This window comes from Nestor notabilis, unplaced genomic scaffold, assembly GCF_000696875.1.
Source record: "Nestor notabilis isolate BGI_N333 unplaced genomic scaffold, ASM69687v1 scaffold28556, whole genome shotgun sequence".
Taxonomy (NCBI): domain Eukaryota; kingdom Metazoa; phylum Chordata; class Aves; order Psittaciformes; family Psittacidae; genus Nestor; species Nestor notabilis.
In genome coordinates, this window is record NW_009931897.1 from 3,258 (window position 1) to 15,163 (window position 11,906).

Consider the following 11,906-nt stretch of genomic DNA (forward strand, 5'->3'; position numbering starts at 1 on the left):
GTTCATAATTAATGCATTTGAAGTGGCTTCTAAGAAGTCTACAGTGAAGGTTTGCCACTTATTACCTATTTGGTGATCCTTGCAAAAACCAGATTTTATACAATTACTTAATCGTACTTCACAGTAACTTAATTTTATTCCAGTCTGTCTTCAGAGTGCTGGAGCTTCAATATTTGCTCTTGTGGTAATAACCTAGTGTTTCTTGCTTGTTTCTTTGTTTTTAAAATTGCAGGACACCACAGTTTCTCATGCCAATACTTCTGGAAAACTTTCCTTTCTTTAATAAATCAGAAAGAACTCTGGTAAGAGCTGTGAATATTTTTGTTTATTGGTTCGCTTGTTTTTTAATCTGTACTTTATAGCATGACAACTGATTTAGTGGTGTCTAATGCAGATTTTTAAGTGTAGTGTTATTTTTTTATCTGCATATATATGGGTGCATCTGTTTAGTATAGGGTTGCCCAAACATACGTAAGTTCCTTGTGCATAAGCATTATGCTAGTCTTTAATGACATAACTGCATATCTTTTCCACAGGATTGCTTTCTTAATCAATGCACAAGATGGACCTCTTTGGCGATGAATCTCAGGGTTGTAGAGTAAGGAGACGGTAGGATACCTGTCTCGTTTGTTGTCAAAACTGCAAAGTATTTATCAGAAGAACAGGGGATTTGATAAGCAGACAGAAAGCACTGAACATTATGGGTTAAATCTAAGTTGCCAGTAGTGCAGGGTGTTGTTTTATTACATCTTTGTTGTAGTGCTTATGAATGGTGAAGAAGCAGCTGGAAACCAGACAGGTTACAGCTCTTGTTTGATCTTTGCGTTTACTTGTTCCAACTTGATGTGTTGGCACTTCATTTTACAGAAAGGCAGAGCCCTGCTCCACCAGCCAAGTTCATTTGGAGCTGTGTTTTGCTCTCATCAAGTGCTGCATAACTCCCTTCTTTGTATACCTTGCTATTTTTTGAGTTTTGTTTACTTGTTCAAAATCCACATAATTTTCGGCATCAGTTCCCTATCTGTAAATTATGGGGGTGGGGGATGTTAGCTTCTACATGGTGTTAGGAGAAGATTGATTCTTTATGTATTTAGAAGCTTAGTGAGAAGCAAGTCATGAAGAAATTCATAACTGTGTTTTCAGGGTAAGATTCGAATGAAGTGTAATAAAAACATGGTCCATTCATTGTTAAATATTTCTGTTTTATACATTCTCATTAAACTAGCTCTATCCATTTTATATACTGGGTGAGCCACATGGCCTGTGGAAAAATCATATGTGCTCATGTAATTAAAGGTTCAGTTATAATGCCTATTCACAAAGAGACTGGTGTACTTCAGTACTTAATTTTACTTTATCTACTTTTACTTTACCTAATTTTATATATTGAGTTGGCAGTTTTGCTATATGAAAGTTGCAATGTTGTCTTTTGTACATATGTGTATATACGTGGGTGGGCACATGCACACTCACAGAACTTGTCTGTTAACCTGTGTGAATTAGAATCAGAATGACTCTGATGAGACTTACCTGTGGAATTTAGAATTGTTGGCATATTATAATAACCTAAAATAAAAGATGTATTCAGTCTCACTTTAAACAGTTCTACTAGAACTAGTTCTAGATGTAGTGAGGAATATGCTTGTTGTTTTCATTTTCCTAGAGGAAGTTTAAACATAATCTCCTATGGAAATGAATAACTTTTCTTACAGAATGTTCATACTCATTCTATCTAGAGTAGGTGAAAAAATTTGCATGGAAATAGAAGATTAAGAAATTAATGCTAACACAGCTTAACAATTGAAATTTGATGTTTAGCTTATATGTTAACTTGTTCTGGATTGAATACAGTCTGCTTAAACCTTTTTCTGGCTCTCTAGATATCAAATTAAGACACTTGTTTTCTAAATATGCTTGGCAAAAATTAGACTTTCTGTTAACATTATTATAGCTATCAATTATTTTGTGTTATAGGAATGCTACGTTCATAACCTGCTCCGAGTTACGGTGTATCTTCCAACTCTGAGGCTTCAAATTCTGGAGCTTATTATTGAAAAGCTGTTAAAGTTGGATGTAAGTTTGTTCTGTATCATTTTTTAAGGAAGCTTGGTGTTAAAATACAGAGAGTAGGAAATTAAATCTGTTTCACTGTTTAGCTTGACAAAAAGTATCTTGCAGTAGTGCTTATGATCATAAGACCAACCAAATTTACACCCCATTCCCAGTCTTAAGATGTTCCCATATGTGAGGGTAACTGTATGATGTGTACTGTTACACCCTGCATGGAATTTCTGTGCTAGAATCAAAATAACTTTCATAGCAGTTAGTGCTAGTGTGCAGAGAATGTGCTTTGTGTGGTTTACAGGTTCTATTATCCCTTTGAAGGAAAAATACAGCCTTAAAAAATACAGGAGGGGTAGAATTGTAAATGGTTAAAGATTTTTATTTTGGAGAACCTCAGCATGTAACAGTCTGGGGGGAGCTTATATTCTGGAGGTAAAGTTCCAGGCAGTTTGGAGTGTGTGCTTGTGTATTGCATACATATCATTCCCTTCTAAAATATTTATTTAGTCAAGGACAAAATCTATTCTAGAAGTTAACTTGTGTCGTCATTTCTTACATAAATAATAAAAAAATAATATTATTGTCGTGGTCTTATAAAAATTAATTTCTTGTTTGCAACTGTAGGTTAGTACTCCACAGCAAGACATTGAAGATGCTGAAGAAAATGCTAATAACTCTGATAGTGAGGAGAAATCTACAGAGGAGGGCCTTTTCGACATGGTTGGCTATTTTGTTCTATTAGAAGTTTTTTTAGTAACATTTTCACTTTGGAGGTGGCTATACATTATTACTTTGTTGGTCCTGCACTGCACACAGCTCTTGAAACCTGAGCAGCTGACAAATAATTAATGTGTTATTCAGGTGTTGACTTTTGTTAATGTAAATTCCCGGCATACATGCAGTGAATCAATCCTTTATGTAAAAACACAAGCAGCTGTACATAAAGCAAATTAAAGAATTTGTAGTGGTTGGATTAGTTTCCGAAAATTTCCTTGCACTAAGCTGTGTAATTAGATACTGCTTTCTTTTAAAAAAGACACAACTTAGCATATCACTGAAGGAGAAATTCAGTTTCACTTTCCCTGTAGTTGCTATCTTTATGATGTTGTGTATATAAAGCTGCATGACTGCCATTTCATCTGCCAGGAGGAAGATGAAGAAAGAAAAGGAAACAAAGTTGTCTCTTCCAGTAGTGAGAGAATGGCCCATCCGCTCGCAGAGCGCCTTGATATTTTGATGACCATCCTGTTTTCCTATATTAAAGATGTTTGCCACGTGAATGGTAAGAACACTTGAGCTATAACCAAATTTGTTGTTTTGCTGACAAGTAAGAAAAACCTAAGTGGAGTTCTTGCTTTTTGTTGCTGCCAGACAGAGTCCTCACCCTATAGTGGCATAATTCCGCTATCAGCAGGCTGTAGTCCACATTTCTGCCTCTGCCCAGTGTCACTAACAGAGAATGCAAAAGTACTTCTACGACTTTAAAGGTTTAGTCTTTGGTGGGAGACAATGATTACATAAACTTGACACTGAATTCAAGCTGTGGCGTTACAGGGTGTAAGGATAAAGAGTTGTTTTTTCATTGTGCTGCAGAACTTAGGGGATTAGAAATACTTTCTGATTAACCACGGTGTTCTATCATTTGCTCTATTGTATTGCTTTGAGTATTAAGAGTTATGGATCCTTTCAACATCACAAGGGCTGGAAATAGATTAAAACAAGCAGCCACATCATTCAGTTGGAATTGCTACAGCTAGGCTTTGTGTTACAGGAAAAAACCTGAAAGAAATGTCTTAACAATGACATAAATCAAGGGTTTGAATTTCTTAGATTTATGTATTTAGAAGGCATTTTTCTGTATCTTCTTCTCATGAGTCAGGTAATCTATTTCTTAGTGTTTTCTTCTGCCTCTTCGGAATTAATACATTGTTGCAAAGTTTGCATGTCTGCCAGTTTTATACTTCTGTGCATGAGCACACACACAGAGATATTTTCTATATACACCAATGTAAAAAGCAGTAGAACTGGAAGGTCTTACTTTTAGATATCTTTTAGATGTCAGATAAGCCTAGAAGGCAGCTTGACAGAGTTCCGTTACATGTTTGTTGGTGGTTTAGATAACTATAAACACCACTTTTGCAGCATGGGGGCAGGAAAAAAAGCCTGAAATGCCTCATTTTGGTCTGTTTTATTTTTTTGTTGTGTAGGCAAGCTCGACATCAACAGCACAAAGGATTTGTATCGGGATCTGGTTTGTGTTTTTGACAAGCTCATTTTACCAACCCATGCTTCATGTCATGTACAATACTTCATGTTTTACCTCTGTAGCTTCAAATTGGTGAGTAGAAGCTGTTTCTAAAATGCAGTGTCTTTTGGCATTTCTGCATGACAAAAGACCATTTTGGGTTTTTTTATTAAAAAAAAAAAAAGGTTTTCTCCTGTAATTCTAGTCTGAAGATAGTGTATCAGGATTCATTAGTATCTTTGTTTTCTTCTCTGTTATTCCTTTCTTCAAGTTTTACTTTGTGGTTGCTTTTCCAATGTTGTTCATCAACTGCAACCAGATGGAATCAAAGCTAGTGTGAAGGGATCTGGTTTACAGGAATCAGTTTGACTCTTGAACCCAAGACACAATGCTACAGCAAGTTTCTTCAGCATCTCCAAACTGTCTTACAAATACTGTCTGTTAGTGGTGAATAGTGGATGTGTTGAAAAGGATATCAGAATGGGGAAGCGTGTTATGATGCTTTGCTGGAATACCCTCTCAACCTTCAGCACCAGTTGGTAACTTCCTGTGTCAGTGCTGTTCTTTCATGGTAACAGCCCATGATGGAGAAATTCAAGGAGAAAATAAGTCATAATACGAGTTTTGAACTGGTGTGAATTTTTGGCGTCATGAACTCTGTGGCAAGAAGTTCCACAATATAACCATTTAAGGTGAAGAATCATTCTTGTTTCTCTAAATTTTTCTTCCTGCTATTTTCATTGGACGTCCCTTACATCTGCTATAAGAGACAGCCAACAGCCGCTTCATGTTTACCTTCTTACTGCTCTTGTTTTTATAACAAGAACAACACAAGTGTAGCACACTTCTTATGACTCTGTTCCTAACTTTTTCCTAGGCTTCTGGTTCCTTTACTTTTTACAACTAAGTATAGAAAAAGACACAGAACTATTTCATCATGTGTAGGAATAGTTATTTACTACAGTTAAAGGTAGACTTTTTGGTAATGGTTTGGTTATGGCAATTACAGGAATTAAGTGTTAGGAATCTATTACTTAAACAGTGTCATCAGCATAACAACTCATGACTTCTCTGTATTTTGCTTCCAGGGGTTGGCTGAAGCATTTCTAGACCATCTTTGGAAGAAACTGCATGATCCAAACAATGCTTCAGTGATCAGGCAGACTGCTGGGAGTTATATTGGCAGCCTCTTGGCAAGAGCTAAATTTATTCCAGTTGTGTAAGTTGTTTTTAGATATGAGCAAAACCAAACAATTTACAACGATTGCTGAGGTTAAGTATGGAATTCACAGAATGCACACATGGTGTTGGTCTTCTATCCCATTGCTTTGCCAGTCAGTAGTCTTGTTTCTCCTTTCTACAGTACTGTTTTAGTATTGTCTTGAAGTTTCCAGGAGAGTTTTGCATTTACAGGATGCAGACTAAAGATTGCTGGGATTCATGACTTGCTGTTTAAGGCTTCACTCACCAAGAAATGCTGAGCTTGGGTAGGTTATGTTGACTTCAGGCAGAGTCATGGATACCTGTATATCTGATGTTCAGAAGCACATATTTTTAATGCTTTATGTTAGGCATTTTATGTAGACTTTGAGACAGGGAACTCAAATGTTCTGATATTGAGACTAATCAGCAGATGGGTGAAAATGTCTTCTTTTGTACATACACATCCTGAATTCTTCTGCTGTTCAGGGTGGGCTCAGTGACTTTAGTGTTGAATTTAATTTGATACTGGAATTACTTGTTGGAGGCATCTCTCTGTTACTGTAGCCCAGGATTCTAATTGTTTCCTGTGCATTTCACATACAAGATGCATTCATGGATTCATCTCTTCCAGTGTCTTGTGCTTTCACTGATTGGGGTATTGAGTGCTGATACATTCATTCATTTTATGCTGAGATAAAGATGAAAGCTCATAACAGAATCTCCTTTCTTACTGATTTTCTTTCTGATGTTTTTATAACCACTGAGATCCTCGAATACTTGTTTAACATTTCAGGTGCTATTTTTACACTTTTTTTTTTTTTTTCCTTTTTCTCTCCATATAGTACAGTAAAAGCTTGCTTGGATCTTCTGGTGAACTGGATGCATAAGTACATTGATAATCAGGATAAAGGGGCTAATGCTTACTGTGATGTAGCTCTGCATGGGCCATTTTATTCCACATGTCAGGCAGTGTTCTATACACTTATTTTCCGTCATAAACAACTTTTGGATGGAAACTTAAGGAAGGGTGAGTATATTAGGTTTTAACAGTATTGGGGTTCATTTGCAAGTTTTACTGTTGATGTGTTTTGTAACGGTCAGTTCCGTCAAGTATGTGATGACAAGTTTATGTTGTGCTCTAAATAAAATGAGGTGGCTTGTATGCCTGTTGTGCTACTAAGCTTAATAATCTTTTTACCCCAGTATTGAAAACAATGCCAGTAACCCTTCAACATTGATACCTGGCTCTGCTTACTGGACATGTTTAAATTCCAGCTTCATGAAACTTGTGTGGGCTTCAATTAATAATCTGGCTTGATGACTCTGTGCCTCTGGGTGTGTAAGTTTGGTGTCTGTGTTTGGTGTCTGCCACGGTAACTCTTGTCTGTGGCAGGTTACCATTACTTAGAGAAGCTTCTCTGCTGAAGAAGCTGTGGGTTAGAGAGTAAGAAAGTAGGATGTGGTATGCGGAGTACAGGCTGGTCAGACTTGAAATTCTTAGAAATTAAGTTCAGCTTGCATGATATATAACCTACACTTGTCAATTGTTCTTATTTTCAAGGTCTATCATACCTGCAGAGTTTAAATTTTGAGCGCATTGTCATGTGTCAGCTAAACCCCCTGAAGATTTGTATACCCTCTGTTGTGAACTTGTTTGCTGCCATTACCAGGTACCTCCTCATTTATCTCAGTTTCAGTTTGATACAGATATTTCTCTGTGTGTGTGTATCTGAAACTGGCACAGTACTTAGTACATGGGTTTTGTTAGGCACAGTACTGGTATTATCTAAGACAGCTTATAAAACACTGACATACTCTAGATGGGGTAAGTTTAGTTCTGGTTCAGTTTCAATGAAGTCCTACAGTACTATGAAACTGAGTGGTTTGTGTCGGAGCTAATATGATTCTACTTAGAGCAAAGTTTATAGAAGCATAGAGGAAGAGAATATACTTACCTTATAGCAGTTGGAAAATGGAAAATAGAAGTGATTTATGCTAAAAAATAACTTTGTGCTTTAGTAATATCTGAAATTCTGGTGTGTGTCAAATGCTTACCTTTTCTTTACTACCTTTTGAAAGGAAATACCAGTTGGTGTTCTGCTACACAATTATTGAGAGGAACAATCGGCAGTTCATACCAGTTGTTCGGAGCGGCAGTGGGGGTGACCTTGTGCAGACATGCACCAACCCACTTGACAGTTTCTTCCCCTTTGATCCCTACATACTCAAAAGGTATAGTTGAAAAATAAACAATTTCTGCCTTGTAGAAAAGAATGAACTAAAACTGTAAGAAACTGTCAGTATTTCTACAATTCACTTTCTTCCCTGATCTTTAGTACTTTTCATGTTGCGTATTTTAATCAGAAATTGTCAATGGTTTGAATTGAAATTTATCCCCACTGCGACATACGATGAAGAAGGAACAGGACACAGTTTCCTGGAATGTCTAGTTAACAAGTTTGATGACTTTTCTTTTGGTTTGCCTTGTTTTAAGCAATCTCTAAAGTATGTTAGCCTAATACGTATTTTAATGGAACTGTGATGGTTTTGTGCAATTTTCTTTCTTGTTTTTGTTTACTTTGGTTTTTTTGCACCTTGAGTTCATTGCTTTTTGATTTGAGACTTCACAAACTCAGAACGGTTTGTATCAGAAGCGACCTTAAAGTTCATCTAGTTCCAACCCCGCTGCAACGGACAGGGACACCTTCCACTAGACTGGGTTGCTCAAAGCCCCGTTTAAAATATCTTGGTTTTTTTAATGAGGACTGGATTATTTGCAGCTTTTCAAAACAACTGGCACTGTGATGCTTTAACCACTTTTTAATGTTAAAGGACAACAAAAAAAGAATCTGTCTCCATGGAAGGGAGACCATTCTTGGGTGTATAAATTAAGATTACTAATTATATTAATATACAATATGAAATTACATAAAATTATATCAATTATATATTTACACAATTGCATAATAATAATATTATTAATATTGTCTCAAAAAATAGAATATGCTTACTTGCAAGCATAGTGTAGCTGTGAAAAATACCCATCTGAGAATTAGGAGACCTGACTGTATCATAACTCCTCAAACAAACAATTGTAATTTATACCTGTCAGCAAAATTGAGTTATTCATGGGATTAATTTGGGATTATATAGGGAATAATTGAATAGCTTGTAAAAGCACTACAGAAGGCTATCAAAATGCCAAGCATTTTATATTGTTTTACTAAAATGAAATACATATGACTTCTCCTGAATACGTTACTCATACTCGATTTTAATTCCTCTCTCAGATCAAAGAAGACCATTGAGCCTTTTTATCAGTTTTGGGAAGAGCTGAGTGCTGAAGATCTTGAGAACCTGGAGAAACCCATTAAAAAGGTAATCTTCTCTGATGAAAATGCAGTTCAGGTTTTGCCAAATCTCTCTCAGCTGCTCCTATTGTAGGATTAATTTTTAGTAGATGTGTGTACACTAAACATTTAGGGGAAAACTGTGATTGAAATGAGGAAGTTAGGGATTGATCCATCCTTGCTTTGCGAGCACTTTCCCCTCTTCTGCAGAGGAGTTTGGCAGCACAGGGCCACTGTGAATGCTTATGAACATTCAGCATATGGACATGCTGATGTCACTGGGCAATCCACTGTGTAGATATGATTTAGTTCCCATATTTCATAATGAGAGTACCTCTAATTCTCTTACCATTTCAGCTAGTCATGACAATTGTAGCACAACCCAAATCCTGAATTATGTCCTCCTAAAGCTGCTATATAGTCTCTTTACTTTCTTGCAGAATGTCTGTCCTGTTGAGTCCTTCAACTGGTGTGTTTTCTTTTCCTTCCTGTGATCACACATAAAGATACTTTATGGTGGTGTAGCTTTGTTTACTGGTGACTTTATGTTTTGATTAGCAGATTTGATTATTGCAACATTTTAGAAATATCCTTTTTGGTCTCAGCATTCATTATGTATGTAGAATCTTAGTAGAGACCTGGAGTATCTTTCTGCTCTCACTGATCCTCCTAAATTTATGCAGGGTACTTCTGAAGATGAAGATGATGACTTTTTGAAAGGAGAAACCCCTCAAAATGATGGTGTGGTTGGAATTGCTCCAAATTCTTACGAGTCAAATACCCGGAGCGCTCTGAGCAGCATTGGCTCCCCTCCAGACTGTTATGTGCCGTTCCCTCAGTGATGTGGAGAAGTGAAAAGGTTGAAAATTGTGTGCAATGTTTTGCTCTGGAAAGAGACTTCAGTTCAACTTTGCAAACTGGCAAATGCTTAAGTAACTACATTTAAGAAAAAATATTGTTTCTTAATCATATTTCTACACATATATTAGGATAAAGTCATATGTTGCTAGAAAAGCTTAGAGAATAAATAGGGTGATATTTTACAAATTTCACATTGAAATGGCTTTTATGACTTAAGAATTTTTTTATAGTTTTCCTGACTTAAAAACTTTGTTTACTAATGTTTCTCTATGAGGTTTCGTATATCAGGATGAATATCTAGTCTGTCTTCCTACGGATCTGTGTGGGGACCAGAATTCCATTGTCAGTATTCAAACTCTACTCTTTTGACTGGTTTTGAACTGGTTTTGAACTGGTTTCAAAGTAATGGTATGATCCCATGACAGAGAGCCATGGGTCAAGTCTGACAGTGATTCTTTTGCACACATCTCTTAAGCTTGTCCTATCTGTAGAACAGTATTTGGTAAAGGCACTTGGTAGTGGACAGTGTATTCAGATGAATAATAATCAGTAGCTGACACACGATTTTCCCAGCTGTTGAAGTTCAGACTTGTGAAAGTAAGGATTGTTGGAAGTGTTGAAAACGGTGGAGTAGCTGAATGTATGATTTGTAGATAGTTTTCTTCGGGGTGCTTATGAACCCCTTGGAGACAGGTATTTATTTCCAGGCTTTGAAGTTGATACGTGAATGCTGAAAATACAAAAAAAAAGAAATCTTCCCTTTTAGAAAGGAGGTGATGGTGTCACTGGTGTCCTTGTGTTGTCCGCATGTCAGTGTGATTTCTCTGCAGAGATTCCTCGTCTTCTTTTGGTGGTTGTTGGCTTTCTGAGTAAGAATATAAAGAGTGAGGAAAAAAGTGTTATTTGTGTAACATTTAGCTTGAAAATGTTCTGCGTTTGGGACTAAACTCTAATTGCCCTTCTTCAGAATCTGAATTTGGAGGCTTTGAAGACAACATTTTTATTCAGAGCCACGGAATATTGATGCAAACAGTGCAATTCTTACAGCTTTGAAAAAACACATCCCTGTGTAACTAAGGATCTGTGTGTGTGTGCTTTGCTTCTCAAAGTGAGGATGTTTGTTCTGACAGGCTGCAAAATGAGTTCTGGGAATGATACTGCAAAATGCATTGGTGGATCTGTTCATTGCTGGATAAATAGAGGTGGGTTTTATTTTTCAGTTGAATCCTCTTTACTGTCAGTCCTGAGTAATAAACAATAGATTTCCATCTGAAATAATTGCATTCTGTCCTGGCACTGAAGAGCCTTTTCTTAGCTCAGCAGCAAGGAAAACATCCTTTGACAGCTGCTGCCTTCTCTTCTTTCACTCTTACATCTTTAACAACTTGGTCAGCCACTTATGAAAGGAGGCTGTGTAAAACTCTCCAAGTTGTAATGCCGGGTGTGTGATTCAGGAACTTCCATGTCTCAAGAGTGAAAAAAGAAAGATGTAAGGGACGTGAGGTGTAACAAAGAATGTGCAGATGTTGAACGGTCTGTGCTGAAGTTGCACAGTTAACATTCGTGTACCAAAGGGTTCAGAACAAAGATTCAGTTGGGAGCTGCACAGTATTCCTGTAGCCTCTTCTGTGACAAATCGTTTGTTTAGTGTAGTTGCAGACGGGTGCGCTGGCAGGGCCTGGCATTCTGTTAAAGAGACTTTGTTCTGTAAATACCAACTGTACTCGGAGTGCTGATTGTGAGGTGAAAATCTTGCCTTACCTGATAAATACAGTGTATCTTTCAAAGAGAGTATCTGCTATAACTGTTTACTTTTGTGAATAAGGGATGGGAGAGGCAGAGCTGGAGCGTCCTGGGGCTGGTTGTGAACAGTCCTGGCTGTCCCCTCTCCACACTGCTGCCACCTCGATGGCTTTTCCTTGAACAGCGGGAGGAAAAGTCTCGGGTCTTTAAGGAAAACCTGGCGGCTCTGGGGTTGTCAAAAAATTAGGTTTTGTGGTTGCTGGGGGGAGATAACGACGTGGGTTAACGAGTAAATGCGGCTATTTCCAAAGCGATGCCATGTAATCGCTTCGGGATAATCCCGCAGCCACAGGACGGGGGTTTCTGCCTCGCTGCCCAGTGGAGGCCACTGGGCGGTGACATGTCCGGGCACGTTCCTAGCGGCGCCTCTGACCCCGCCT

The 11,906-nt window shown here is 37.5% G+C and overlaps 1 protein-coding gene across 1 annotated transcript in view; it reads left to right on the plus strand.

Moving 5' to 3' along the window:
• RRN3 (RRN3 RNA polymerase I transcription factor homolog (S. cerevisiae)) overlaps positions 1–9,909 on the plus strand; it is a gene marked incomplete at its 5' end in the record, with an annotated part of 12,731 nt that extends 2,822 nt beyond the window's left edge. Inside the window, 11 exons of the mRNA XM_010016121.1 lie at positions 233–302; positions 1,975–2,073; positions 2,689–2,784; positions 3,211–3,346; positions 4,272–4,402; positions 5,398–5,528; positions 6,355–6,539; positions 7,074–7,182; positions 7,592–7,744; positions 8,803–8,890; positions 9,546–9,909. Coding sequence (XP_010014423.1) covers positions 233–302; positions 1,975–2,073; positions 2,689–2,784; positions 3,211–3,346; positions 4,272–4,402; positions 5,398–5,528; positions 6,355–6,539; positions 7,074–7,182; positions 7,592–7,744; positions 8,803–8,890; positions 9,546–9,704 — 1,357 coding nt within the window. The remainder of the gene's footprint in view (positions 1–232; positions 303–1,974; positions 2,074–2,688; positions 2,785–3,210; positions 3,347–4,271; positions 4,403–5,397; positions 5,529–6,354; positions 6,540–7,073; positions 7,183–7,591; positions 7,745–8,802; positions 8,891–9,545) is intronic.
• Between the last annotated feature and the right edge of the window lie 1,997 nt (positions 9,910–11,906).